Source organism: Carettochelys insculpta, chromosome 3, assembly GCF_033958435.1.
Source record: "Carettochelys insculpta isolate YL-2023 chromosome 3, ASM3395843v1, whole genome shotgun sequence".
NCBI classification, from domain to species: Eukaryota; Metazoa; Chordata; order Testudines; family Carettochelyidae; genus Carettochelys; species Carettochelys insculpta.
Window position 1 is genome coordinate 39687286 of NC_134139.1, and position 14629 is coordinate 39701914.

Here is a 14629-nt window from a genome sequence, read left to right on the forward strand (position 1 = left end):
TTCCGTCGGAAGTGGATGACGCGCAGGCGCCAGGTGGCGGCTGGCGGGGTGGTGATGGCGGCGGCGGCTGGTCTGAGGGAGCTGGACGAGGAGGATGGAGCCGAAGCTGAAGATGGCTTCACGCTGCAGGATGTGCTGCGCCTTGGCGGCACCAAGGTGGGAGGTCGCTGGGATGAGACGGCAGGGCGCGGGCTTTGGCTGTAGGTAGCAGAGGCAGCCCCGGGGGCAGGGCACAGGGGTGGTAAACTCGGGGAGCTGGCGGATCCTTCTCCATGGGCGGCCGAGCCCTGCGGAAAATTGGGCCTTCCTCTCCCTGCGCCGCCCGGGCCGAGTCCGCGTGGTACCGTACGGCGTGGGAAGTGCCGCTCCCCAGCGCTCCGATCCTCGCTGGGCGGGCGGGAGAAGAAAAGCAGCTTGCGTGTAAATGTGCGGCGGCAGCAGAGCCAGGATAGAGCCATTCCAAAGTGTAACGGTCTTACCCGTCTTCCCCCGGTGTGCGTGGTCATGGTTATGCTCCCCCGACCGGCCCACGAAGGGACACCACCGCTTTCCGTGGTGGTTTTCCTTCTGTATGTCATTTGTATAGCACCTGTCAGTGTCTCTACACTTGCTTTTATAAATGTTTCTTTTTGTTTTAATGTAGCAAGATTATATTATGCTTGCTTCTCTGGACGAGACAGAAGAAATAGTGGATGGTGGTAAACAAGGAGCAATTGATGATCTGGGGCAAGGTGAACTGGAAGCATTTGTAAAGTCACTAGGCGTGTGTAAATATTCAAAAACATTCATGGTGGTAGAGGAAAAGGAAAAAAAGGACAAGTCAACAAACAAAGAGAAAATCAATAAAAAGGACATCAATGCCTCTTTGTCAGAGGAAAAGAAAGAGAATCAGGGCAGAGAAATCAAAGGAAAAGCACAGATAAATAATGGTAAAGTTGGGAAGAAGCCACCTCAGCATAGGGAAGAGCACATTTCTGCAGTAACAGTGGTAAAGAAACAGAAACAGAAACAAGAAGAGGTATTTGAATTTCATACTAGGCAAGTTCAGCTGATCAAACCAGGGGGCAAATGGTATGATCTAGAGTACACTAATGAGTTTTCATCTGAGCAACAAAATCAGGTGTCTGTGTCAAAGTATAAAGCCTTGGCACAAAGACTGTATCAGCAGGAGGCAGACCTGTATAAAAGTAAGACAAATCTTCAGAAGGGGGCCTCCTCTGCTTGGATGAACACTGTTGTGTCAACAGGTACATTAGCTGACAGAATGGCAGCCATGACTCTTCTTATCCAAGATGGGGCTGTCCACACTCTCCAGTTTGTTGAGACCTTGGTGAATCTCATTAAAAAGAAGGGCAGCAGGCGTCAGAGCCTAATGGCTTTGGATACTTTCAAGGATCTTCTGCTTTCAGATCTCTTACCAGACAGTCGCAAACTCCACACTTTCTCTCAACGTCCTTTCAACAAACTGGAGAAGCTTTCTAGTGGCAACAGAGATTCAAGGGACAGGCGATTGATATTATGGTACTTTGAGCATCAACTGAAACACTTGGTGGCTGAGTTTGTGCAGGTATTAGAAACACTGACCCATGATTGTTTGGTGGCAACTAAGACTCGAGCCCTTTCAGTGGTTTATGAGATCCTCTGTAACAAGCCAGAGGGGGAGAAAGCTCTTCTTGTGCAGCTGGTAAATAAACTGGGAGATCCTCAGAACAAAATAGCCACCAAAGCATCTTATCTTCTGGAGACCTTACTTCATAAACATCCAAACATGAAAGGAGTAGTGTGTAATGAAGTGGAGAGGCTTCTCTACCGATCAAACATTAGCCAGAAAGCTCAGTATTATGCAGTTTGTTTTTTAAATCAGATAGTCCTCAGCCATGAGGAAAGCGATCTGGCTAACAAACTGATAACTCTATATTTTTGCTTTTTTCGGAGTTGCATCAAGAAAAAAGAAGTAGACTCCAAAATGCTTAGTGCTCTTCTTACTGGAGTGAACAGAGCTTACCCTTATGCTCAGATTGGGGATGAGAAAGTGAAAGAGCAGATGAACACTTTGTTTAAGGTAATACATCTTGTAAACTTCAGCACCAGTGTCCAGGCCCTGATGTTGCTTTTTCAAGTAATGGACTCTCATCAGACAGTATCAGATAGATACTATGCAGCATTATACAAGTAAGTGATCTGAATTTCATTGTCACTGGTAACTTGCCTGGACTTAAGTTTCCAATTTTCTTACGCTAAAATTTCTGATGTTATTAAAGGCTCACTTGTGTGTCCATCCTCCTACAATATACGTTATAGAGAATGAAGAAAGGGTAATGACATGACTGTCACACAGGTCATCAAAACAGAGCATTTAACTTGAACCGATTGTTCATGCATCATTTTCCATTTGAATGTTTTAACTCCATACTTAACTTTGAAACTTACTGATCATCACATGCTTCTCTAACCTTTATTTTAGTTGTCTAATTTTTGTTTTAATAGCAGTTTTCATAAACTCTTGTGATCTTCTTTTGGGGAAAGATGTTGAGAATCCATGGGAGTGGTTCTTAACCGGGGGTGGGGCAGGGTGGGGCGGAGTGGTACATAGAGGTCTTCCAGTGGGACATAAATTCATCTAGACATTTGTTCAGTTTTACAACAAGCTACCTAAAAAGCACTAGCAAAGTCAATACACACTGAAATTTAATACAGACAATGACTTGTTTATACTGTTTTCTGTGCTATACACTGAAATGTAAGTATATATTCCAGTTCAGAGATTTTGTGATTATATGGTAAAAAGGAGAACGTAGGCAAATTTTTAGTATCAGTGGGCTGTGACACTTTTATATTTGTCTGATTTTTGTAAGCAAGTAATTTTTAAGTGAGATGAAACTTGTGTTATGCAAGACAAATCAGATGCCTGAAACAGGTACCCTAGTCTGGAAAGGCTGAGAGCCACTGGAATAGACCCACCCCTAGACGCTCTGCATTTTAAAATTTTTCCTCTTTCGTCTGTTTGGAAGGCCCTTCGAAACCTTTTTATCCCAGTTCTTAACTGGCCAAGGAAAGCCACTGACTAATCCAAGGCACTCATCTTTCCTTTTGTTCCTCTCTATGTGGAACATACTTTGTGCAGTGGCTTCCAGCCCTTGCAAACCTGAAGAATGAGATAGTGGAACTCTGATTGATGCCAGATAAAGTGCTGTAAGGGGACCTATCCATATCTTTCCACTATTTGAAACAGTTTTTCCTATGCTTTGAAAGTGTGAAGAAATTGCGTAGATCCTTTTACAACTATTCTTTTTTTTAACATTTTAAACCTTTATCATGATGTTTTGCTTTCTGTTGAGACATGCCCAATCTTTTCTTAAACACAGGCTGTTTTGCCATTACCTGACTATTCAGAAATGTGTTTTTCATGTTAAATATCATAACGTACTATTCCAACAGTTGACATATTTAAAAAATCATTATTTATTGTACTATTCTGTACTGTGGAATAAATAGTAACTACATTTTTAGATACCAGTGTGCAACATGAAAAGGTAAATGTTACAATTAATGGTAATAACACAATAATATATAGATTAATAGAAGCAAATATTGCTGATAATCCTGTATTTTCCACAGGAAGCTGCTGGATCCAGGGCTAGCAGCATGTTCAAAGCAGTCCATGTTTCTAAATCTTGTTTACAAGTCTGTGAAAGCAGATGTCGTGTTGCGACGGGTGAAGGCCTTTGTGAAAAGATTACTTCAAGTCACGTCCGGACAAATGCCACCTTTCATTTGTGGAGCCCTGTATCTTGTGTCTGAGATTCTGAAAATAAAACCAGGATTACGGGTTCAGCTGCAGGATCATGTGGTATAGTGTGACTTTTAACAATTTCTGTAATACTGTGTGGGGACACCACTTACCAGCTTTGATAATGCTAAAACCAGATCTGTTTCTTTTGACAAGTGATTCTTGTCCCTTTGGCTTTATTAAATATATTCTTGAACTTCTGACTAGGGGTAACTAGTTGATTTCTCATCTATCTTTTCCTTAATAGCCTCAAATAATTTTTAGACATGGTACAAATCTGATTTGTATTCTAACCTTGGCCATAGACTCCAGTCAGGAACAGGGGACCTCCCTGCGCTAGGTGCTCTGTAATCATTCTGCCCCAAAGAGAGTTAACAAAATAAAATTACTTTTTCCTTCTCAACCTGTGTTTTCTCACAGTCCTCTCAACTTTGTCTTTGTTGCTTGACTCAGCTTTTCCACTTCAGTTGTGTCTAGTATAGCCTTCCATGTGCCTTCTCACCATCTTGAAATGTATTTTTTTCCAATAATATATCCTTCCCAGTAATATTTACATTTCTTGAATAATTTTTCCTTGATGTGTGTTTGTCTTGTCTAATTTAGGGCCCAATTCTGCTTTCTTTGAAGTCAGTAGGAATCTTGCTATTGACTAATGGGTAAAAGATCATGCCTTTTACTTGTAAGCTGTTGAAGGCAGGTTTTTGGATCATTATTTTGTAAAACACTGTCAATTATATTTAATAGCATTCCAGCATTGATATTTTGATTAGAAATAGCTGTGATTGTGGTTTGATCAGCATGTCAACCATTTAACTTTCAGAGTTATTTTATCCACATTTTAGAATAGATTATGGAAGCATATTTCATACAATTTGGGTAATAATTGAAGGCTACCAGAGGATTACAGTGTGCTGTGGAATTACTGTAAAGGTGATCTACACATATTTTGACAAAATAATGTAGAACAAGTGTATACGTTGAATATAATCCCTGAACATTGCTGGACTGGTGATTTGCAACCACCATGAAAGCCACTGGCTCATGGAACTGTTCTCTTCTGCAGCAGAGATTGGAGGAATTCTGCCACTGAGTCCTGTTGGTTTTTATTATGTGATGTTATTTGGCCTTTTTTCCTGGTTGTGCCACCAACATTAACCTGGCTCCATTCTCCTGTGGGGATTCTCTGATGGTTATGCCCAGCTTGGAGGTGTATACTGAGAGGTTTCCCATGCATCTGCCTGCACTAGGAAAGTGTGACCTCCTGGTCATAAATGACCATCAACAGATTTCCCTGATTCAGCCTCTGACTCCTAGTGTTGGAAGGGGCCAATCCATTTTAAATACCATTACAGAAAGTGCCCTAGTTACTAGCGGGATGTAGTGTGCAGCATGTTTAGTATAATGGCATTTTTTTGTCTTCAGCAACCAGACTTTCAAGACCAGCAAAGAAGTGGTCAAGGAGAGGACATTTAAGAGTAGGGTGTTTTCCTAGGCTCATGGTGTTGAGGGTCAGCTGTACTATGCTTGAAATAATGTAGTAAGAATGTTATACATGCACTGATATGCCAAGTGCCCCTCTTACCCCTCTTTGAAATATTAATACATTTTGAAGGCTGGAGAAGACCATTCAGACTGTCAATCTGACCTGATGCATAGTACAGATTATAGAATTTTACCCAGTAATTCCTGCATAATGCCTAATAACAAAAATATCTTTAACACTGAGCTCACTTTGTTTACATAATCCTATTAAAAAGTGACCAACAAAAATATAATATTGTGAGACAGACTTCTTTACTTCTACTATGACATAAAAAGGAAAGAATTCATGCAAAAATGTTTTACGTAGGAGTCTGAAGAAGAAGAACACTTCCATGACCTAGAAGAAGCTGAAGAGGATGAGGAAAATTTCATAGATGGAGACACAAAAATGGAGGCAGAAAGAAAGAGTGTGACGGAAAATACTGTCAAAGCAGATGGTGCAAACTCATCAGCCTCCTGGGTGCATCATCAGAACATGAGAGGTAAACTCAGCTAGAAATCAAAGTCATATTCAGTAACACTGTTATCTTCTGGTACATTGATCAGGACACTTGAGCTGGGGCTACACCAGAGAGTTTTTGTGGACGGTCTGTCGACATAACTCAGGGAGTGTCTACACACTTAGCACATTCTGTCGATAGATTCTCAACAGAACTCTGCACTTGCCTCGACAGTGTTATCTCCAGAAATTGGAGGCATAATAATCTGTCGACGGGAGGGCGGGGGGTGGGTGGGTAGGCAGGCAGGCAGGCACTTCTGTGGACAGAGAGTGCTTCTGGTTGCCAGGCAGCCCTCTTTGCAGAGCTGTCATTCTGCTTTCTGGCACCAGAGGTCAGTGCAGTCTGGCAGTTCTCTGTCGACAGAGCAAGTTGTGTGTAGATGTAATCTGTTGACAGGGGTTCTGTTGAGATTTCCCTCTTGACAGTAACTTCTGTCAACAGATACCTCTAGTGTAGACATAGCTTTAATGAAAAAGTGAAAGGATAAATTAAAACCTGACTTTAAAAAAATCTGTAAGTGCGAGTCTGGTCCAGAGGGGTCAGCATTTAAATAGAGGTCGTCTTCTCCCTTAATTTTGAATACAGATTTTGTTCCAGTATATAAATATGCACATATATGTTTGGAGAAGCTTAAAAGATTTTGTGCTTGCTTCAGGTGGAAAGAATTCAAGTTGCTATGATCCATTTCACCGAAATCCATTATTCTGTGGTGCTGAGAGCACAAGTCTTTGGGAATTAAAAAAGGTAAAGTGTTTTTATGACTTTGTTTAGTATGATTTTTATTCCTAGTTCACCAATAAAACAGTTTGGTTTTGATGTGCTGAAATAGAGACTCACCTTTGTGCAAACATGTTCTTATCTGTTCCTGAATTTTGCAAAATTTTAATTAAGTGGTATAATATTGGATTAAAGGATATAATGTATTCATCTTTAACTTGCATAGATTACATGTCAATTATGGGGTGTTATGTTTGCAATTGCAACTTTTAGCCTGGGATTAGAATCATAGCAACAGATCTTTCACATACTCTTACGTTTGCATCGATTTTTGTACTAAGGTTGTAAGTGCATATAACAAGCTTTAATTTTTATTCTGTAATAAAGTCTAGGTCCGTTTCCAGGAAGCACAAATCAGACTTTCTTGAATTCAAAGGGGCTATAGTGTATGTACCTGAGCAAATATCTACATTCTCACAATGGGGGTATTCCATGAATCTGCTAAGACACCGTGGCTATGTCTACATTAGAAGCGTCTGTCGACAGAAGTTACTGTTGACAGTGAAATCTCATCAGTATTCTGTCTACGGATTGCATCTGCACAAAACTTGCTCTGTCTCCGGAGAACTGCCATACTACACTGCCCTCTAATGCCAGAAAGCGGAATGGCAGCTCTGCAAAGGGCGGCCTGGCAACCAGAAGCCCTCTGTGTCGACAGTATTCTGGCCAGAGATGGTTATGCCTCAAATTTTTGAGGGATAATACTGTCGAGGAGAGTGCAGAGTTCTGTTGAGAGAATGCTTCAAGTGTGTGGACGGTCCCTGAGTTATGTCGACAGAAACCCCCCCGCCACACCACTTCTGTCGACAAAACTCTGTAGTGTAGACCCAGCCCATGTGTAATGCTGTAGCAGTAGTCAAATGAAAGAGGCTTTTGTTTTCTGACTGCACACATATTTGAATTAGAAATACATGAATGGTTTTTATTTTTTAGCTGTCTGAACACTTTCATCCATCAGTGGCTCTTTTTGCAAAAACTATCTTAGAGGTAAGTCTTTTACTGTTCTGTAGTGTGAAATTGCATTTTGTGTTGGCATCAGAAAGACTGGTGAATCACAAGTATAAAACTTAATGGAATAACTAGGGCCTAGACAGTCTGCGGTTTACTAGATCTAAACTTGGCAACAGCGCTTATCTGATTTCTGGGATGTGACAGAACTTGAACTCTGCAGATATGGCTAGAATTTCTTTGACATCATGAATTATATGGTTAAAATAAAAGTTCAGAGAGTGGATTTCAATATTTTAATCTGAATGAGATAATGCTTAGGAGGAGCCAATATGGATGGCTTCCCCCCACCCCCCACCAAATCACATACTTACAGAGAGTGGGCATGGCTAGCTGAGGTTTCACAGATCTAGCACCGTATCATCCTCTGTTTACACTAACATTTGTCTGAAGTGGTTCCATGAACTTTGGGGAAATTGGTAGGTGTCTCATCCCACTGACTTTTCTTTGGTGTGTTCTGGGATTTGAGTACAGATGGAAGATTAATTTACTTTTTTGAGTGTCATGGTGCCTTTTTCTGCTGTTCTGTTTTTTGCTGTTCTTTAGTTGCCTTAATTTATATATGTTGTGGCAAACTGCTGCCTGTGGGCTACAGGATCCTGCAAGAAGGCGGGTATACCGGCAGGTGGGGGGATACTTTCCTGTTCCTGGAGTAAACCCAGTTAAGGCAGGCAGCTGGGGGCCTCATTAAGAATTAGCCACAGCAGAGTCAAATCAGCACTTGTGGTCAGCTGAGGCCCTGCACTCCCTATAAAAGGCTCCCTGCCTGGTAGCAGGGGGGAAGGTTTTGGAAGTTGCACAGCACAGCAGAAGCAGGAGTGGAGCAAAAAGGTACCACAGGGAAGTGGTGGGTGAAGTGGCTTGCCTATGATGAAGATGGCTCGCTAAGTGGAGACACCTGCCTCTGGAAAGGCCTGGGCAGATAAGGAGTTTCTGTAAGTCTCTGAGGCACAACAGAGTACCGCCAGGAAGCTCAGGGATCCAGAGGGGTTGATGGGAAATTGTCACAATGTATATAGATATATCTCTTAATGCAATTTATTTCCTCCCAGAATAAGAGGGCTATGTAAATTTGCAAGATATTTAACCTGCTTGGTGCTGGCATATAGACTTAAAGCAGTAGGGGTCTTTTCCTACAGCTGCATCTACACTAGCAAGTTTTTCCAGAAAACCTGGGCCTTTTTTGAAAAAACCCACAGAGCATCTACACACAAAATGCACTCTTTTGATCTGAAATCTAAAGAATGCGGTGTTTTTTCCGGCAGGCCTCTTCTCCCAGATGAGGAAGAATGCCTTTTTCCGAAAGATCCTTTTGGAGAAAAGCATGTTTAGATCCTCCCTGGACCCCCTCTGTTGAAAAAGCAGGCCTCATGGTGCCGGATTTTTCGATCCCTGTCCTGTTCTTTCAAAAGAGATGGGGTTGTGTGTGGGTGAGATGGGCTCTATCGAAAGAGCAGATAGATCTTTCAATCTGGTTTTTTTTGTGTGTGAATGCAGTCTTTTGAAAGAAGATTTTTCGAAACATCTCTTGTAGCAGAACTTCTTCCAAAGGATCGCTGTAGTGTAGACGTAGCCTACCGGTTCTTGGATAGCATTTTGATTGCAAAATGATCCGTTTGTATTGGTAAACTGAGTAATCGTATTTTTATTTCTTGGAGAGCCAGCATACACTGTTTAAAAAAAGATGCCTCCATGTGCTCCTAGTTTAAGAATCGCACTTCTCTGAACTTCAGCTTCAAATTCTTTCATTTGATTAAGGAAAGTTGTGTTAGTTAAAAGTACAGAGCTGTTTACAAAGATCTGTAACTGCTCTCACATCTTATTTTTTGAGGTGTGTTTTGTCAAAGGGCCTTTAGGCATGTTTGTTTAATTGCCAGAATTTTCCGAGTCTCTCTCCTTTTAAAATTGTGGTAATAAAGAGGCTATAGAGGATTGATCTAAGGCATGCAGTGGGATGAGGGAAGCCACATAAATGCAGGTCATAAATGCTAATGATAGAATAAGTAGGAAGTATCCATATAAATCAGTACTTTGAATAATATTGTGCTTTTTGAGTGCTTTTCACAAAGTGACTATGTAGACAGGACAAATGCTTTTCATAACGTTTCATACTGTGCCAAAGAGAACACCTAAAAAGTGTGTGTGTGTGTGTGTGTGTTTTTTAAAATTGCAACTGTGGGTATGTCTGTGCTTACTGGGAGCTTAAGGGGAGATGTGCTAAATCAAACCATCATTCTTGCAAGGAGTAAGGGAGGTCACTGGGAAGAGTCTTTCTCTCAGAGCTCCCTCCGTGAGGATGGGTTGATAAATTGATTTTAGCTATGTCAGTTTCAGCTATGCAATTGTCGTAGCTGGAATTGCATATCTCAGATCTACTTTCAGGTCTAGTGTAGACTTGCCCTGAGATTTTGCTTCGACTGTGTGATAGCTAACTAGTGCTCGGCGTAGATTTCATTAACTGTGATGTATGCACCTTTTTATCTAAAGGATTTTAAAGTTTGTAATCAAGAACTTCAGAGTATATCCAATGAGCCCATAATGAGGCTAATGGAAGATATCATCGAATTGTTGCAGTGGCTGAGAGCTGGTGAATGTGTCTTCATGCTAAGAATAAAAATAAAGCATAGAATTTGGGACTCTGAAAAGAAATGTGCTAACTTAAAGTTCACGTAATTTAGACATCCTTTAACTCGGATTAATATTGTACGCTACACAAAAAGAATACAAGTTTGAATGCAAAATCATTATGTGAGTTCATTTCTTGTGTAGTTTGAAATTAAGACCTTGATGATTTTTTGGCTTTTTCTTCCAGGGTGATTACATTCAGTATGCAGGTGATCCTTTACAGGATTTCACACTAATGAGATTTTTGGATCGCTTTGTGTACCGAAACCCCAAACTTCATAAAGGCAAAGGTGGGAACTGCTCTGTACATTATAGGACTTAATCTTTATTACTAATACAAGTAATGGCAATTTGAAAATGTGAAAAAACACATTTCTATTACATTTGATTGATGTTATGTTCTATCACAGAGAACACGAGCAGTGTGGTAATGCAGCCAAAGAAGAAACAGTTAATGAACAATGTGCGTAGTCTTGCTGGTGAGTGGAAATATTTCCAGTTGAAAGATTGCAATGGCTAAGGAAGAATAATGTTCATTGTGGTGTATGTAAGGCAGTAAATCGTTTTTTGTGCATTTTTATTTCCTTCACTGTGTGTATCTGTGCCCCATGCTATAAATGTTATTCCTATTTCATCAAGAACACTGTAACGAAGAGGAAATTGTTCTCCAGAGACAAGTATGTGATCCATGCTCTTTGGTCCAGACTTCTTACACATAAATATGTATGGAATGTTCACAGCTCAAAATTTGTGGCCATTAGACCATTTATCAGCAGGGATGCTATCTGATAGAGGCATAAGGGTTGCAATTGCTTTAGCTCTCATTTTCTTCATCTGTTAATGATTAAGAAAAACCTGTAGACTTTGCTTCTGCATATTTGGTTCAGCAGGTTTCCTGATAACCTTCTTAGGCTGCAGCTACACAATCCCTACCTTTTGGAAGGGGCATGTAAATGTGACCATTCAAAAATGCTAATGAGGTGCAGATTTAAATATCTGGGGCTTCATTTGCATACCTCCATGGGATCTCAGCTTTGAAAGGGCTTCTTGCAAATCACAAACAGCTGTGTAGCCAGGGTTCCTTCGAAAGCAAACCCTGCTTTCGAAAGCACCCCTGGGTGGAAGGAATCCCAGCTAAATGGCTGTTTGTGATTCAAAAACAACCCCTTTCTAAATAGAGATCCCACAGGGGTATACAAATGGAGGCATGAGAGAGTTAAATCCATGCCTCATTTGCATTTTCGAATGGCTGCATTTACATGCCCCTTCTGAAAGGGAAGGGTAATGTAGCCGCAGCCTTACTGTGTAGTTCCAACAGTAATTTTCATTTGATAACTCCCTGTGAGCCATTTTCTGAGAGTAAATCACTCTTACAGGAGAGAACTTTTGCATCCTGAAAATACCCAATGCAAGTATACTACTTATACATATACTCTGCTATCACTTTCAATGGCTCCTCTGAAACATTAGAAGAGGATACAAAGACTAATGAATGATCAGGGGAGGTTTTTTTAAAGTTATTCAGATTTTCTGTGCTCTCCAATATGGCTGTGTCCTACACTTTGGAGAAGGGCTTCGAAATGGCCATGCTGGTGGCTGGATCGGAGAATGCTGATGAGGTGCTGAGGTGGGTGTTCGGTGCCTCATTGGCGTGCCTCCGGCTGCGGCACTTCGAACGTGCCATGTTTCGTTCGCGCGTGACTTGTCCGCATGGGGGTCCTTTTTGAAACGACCCTGTGGACATTGAAATCCCCTTGTTCTTATCAGCTGATTTCAGGGGATTTCGATGTTTGCAGAGTCCTTTTGAGGAGGACTCCCGTGTGGAGGAGCTGCCCGTGAGCAAGGTGTGGTGCTTTCGAGGTGTCATAGCTGGTGGCGTGCTGGCAAACTTCTGGCTGCCCTGGGACTTTCCCAGGACCTGTTCTGGCAGAGCTATGGCTACTTACAGTTGACCCTTAAACTTAGTGTATGCAGTTCTTGCTGTTCGATACCCTACTGAACTGAAGTAGATTTGAGGCACTGGGTTTCTGTTGCCACCAACTAAGTGTAGTGGGTTTTGTTTTTTTTTTTCCTTTAACAGAATTCTCTTTTCTGCAAAGACATGTCTAGGTGTCCAAGCAGGAGCTTTTCCAGCAAATTGGTCTCAAGTTCTTGTCTGATAAGAGTTTGATCTGATTTAAAATCTGATTCCATATTTTGCACTTTCCAGAGAGGATTTCCTCTTCAAAACTCCAGGCCCAAACAGTATTGACAATGTGTTGCTACCTTTATATTATGATTTATATTATGGTTAGGCCTCAGCTGGAGTATTGTGTCCAGTTCTGGGCACCGCACTTCAAAAAAGATGTGGAGAAACTAGAGAGGGTCCAGAAAAGAGCGACAAGAATGATTAAAGGTCTAGAGAATGTGACCTGTTGAAAAAATTGGGCTTGTTTAGTTTGGAAAAGAGAAGATTGAGGGGAGACATGATAGCGGTTTTCAGGTATCTAAAAGGGAGTCATAAGGAGGAAGGAGAAAACTTGTTCTTCTTGGTCTCTGAGGATAGAACAAGAGGCAACGGGCTTACACTGCAGCGAGGGAGGTTTAGGTTGGACGTTAGGAGAAAGTTCCTAACTGTCAGGGTGGTCAAACAGAAGAATAAATTGTCAAGGGAGGTTGTGGAATCTCCATCACTGGAGATATTTAAGAACAGGTTAGATAGATGTCTATTACGGATGGTTTAGATAGTACTTGGTCTTGCCATTGGGGCAGGGGGCTGGACTCGCTGGCCTCTCGAGGTCCCTTCCAGTCCTAGTGTTCTAGTATTCATTGTCAATTTCTTTATAGAGAAGTAGGTTATTGCTTCTGGGAATTAGTAAGCTGTTGCCATACAGAAAAATACACATTTGCAAGAAAAAGGGGTAGAACTACTGAAACAGCAGACCTTGCTGCTCTGATGCCCTGATAGGCCTTATTAGAATATGGTAAATGGAGCTATTTTTGCAATTTTCATGTGCAGAACAAAGTTCTGATTTGTTTTACAAGCTGTTGTTCCAGTAAGAAGGACTGGGGAGAGTCACAAGGATATAAAAAAATAAAATTTCCATGAAAAAAGATGTAAAATAGCAGAATAATTAACTTTGACAGAGAAGCAAAGGGAAGCTGTAAGAGCAGACATAAGTCCCTCTCTAGTAGAGGGGGGTGCATTTTTTTCGACTTCTGGAGAGGTAAATCACTGCAGCAAAGTGGCGCTGGGGATTCCCAGTGCATCTGGACCCCTCCCCCACACTCAGACCCCCCTGCAGAGTTCTTGCATCTGGCCCTCCCCAGCCCGACCCAGGGCTGAAATATCCTGGCCAGTGGCTCTCATCCTGCTAGTGTTGGTCGGTCTTCAAGTGGGGAGGAGTGTACTTCCAATGTCTGCCCACGCTTGATGTGTCAGGCACAGAGGGGCAAGGCTCTAGGGTGTTTCTTGGGCCTGGCCTTTGCACTATGTCAGGGTCAGTTGCAGTCTCACTTCTGAATCTGTGTCCCTTGGGGTGGTCAGTGCTGCCCACTGCCAAGCTGGAGCATCTAAATTTATTGACAAATAAAATTCTGCAAATTTTCAAAATCTTGTGCACAGATGGTTTTCTTTTTTTTTTGGGAACAGAATTGCCTCGGGAGTAACCATAGCTATGTTTCCACTGCTGACAGAATTTCTCTGTGTACTGTTCGAAGAAGTGTCTTCCAGTTCATTTTGCCATTCAGAACAAAATACACAAGTGTCATGTCTCTTACGTATGTATGGTTCAAAAGCATTTGCAGTAATACACCATTCCAGAGACTGTATCTGCCTCATCCACGCTGCCCACTTGGCTCTAATACCCTTCTCTTCAGAAGCTTGCTCTGTGATGCTTTCAATCCAGTTTATGAAAGATGGCCACAGTCCCTGAGATGTGTTTAGAATGTTGTGGCACATTCACTTGTAGAAAGCAATGTTAATTATTAAAATAACTCCAGAACTGCTAATATCGCACCAGCATACTCTTATCCCTAGCAGGAAGATGAGGTGGGATATAAGGTCACTATTAAGGCTGTTTGCAGAAACTTAAGTACATTTCTTCCTTTACAAAAGTTTTTTTTAGTTACATGATAAATGGAGTGAAAAGAGGTGGTAAACAGTTAAGTGTTTGCATGTGTGTGTAAAAAAAAAAACCCACACATTTGTACTGAATCTCTGGTTTCAGTTTATATTCTTGCTCCCAAGTTGTCATACAACCACATTTGTCTGCCTAAGTGACTCAAGCAGGAAAGATGAGTTAAACCTTCTGGAATGGATTATACAATGATTTTAATTGCATTAAGATGGGTCTATAAGTGTATTGATTACTATGTACAATTCCTAATCTGGGACTGTTGTGAGGAT

General features: G+C 41.4%; 1 protein-coding gene across 1 annotated transcript in view; it reads left to right on the forward strand.

Moving 5' to 3' along the window:
- CEBPZ (CCAAT enhancer binding protein zeta) overlaps nucleotides 1-14629 on the forward strand; it is a 25088-nt gene continuing 10459 nt past the window's right edge. The window contains exons 1-8 of the mRNA XM_074989663.1: nucleotides 1-156; nucleotides 644-2172; nucleotides 3619-3850; nucleotides 5640-5814; nucleotides 6488-6576; nucleotides 7543-7596; nucleotides 10430-10532; nucleotides 10653-10721. Coding sequence (XP_074845764.1) covers nucleotides 16-156; nucleotides 644-2172; nucleotides 3619-3850; nucleotides 5640-5814; nucleotides 6488-6576; nucleotides 7543-7596; nucleotides 10430-10532; nucleotides 10653-10721 — 2392 coding nt within the window. The 5' untranslated portion in view covers nucleotides 1-15. The remainder of the gene's footprint in view (nucleotides 157-643; nucleotides 2173-3618; nucleotides 3851-5639; nucleotides 5815-6487; nucleotides 6577-7542; nucleotides 7597-10429; nucleotides 10533-10652; nucleotides 10722-14629) is intronic.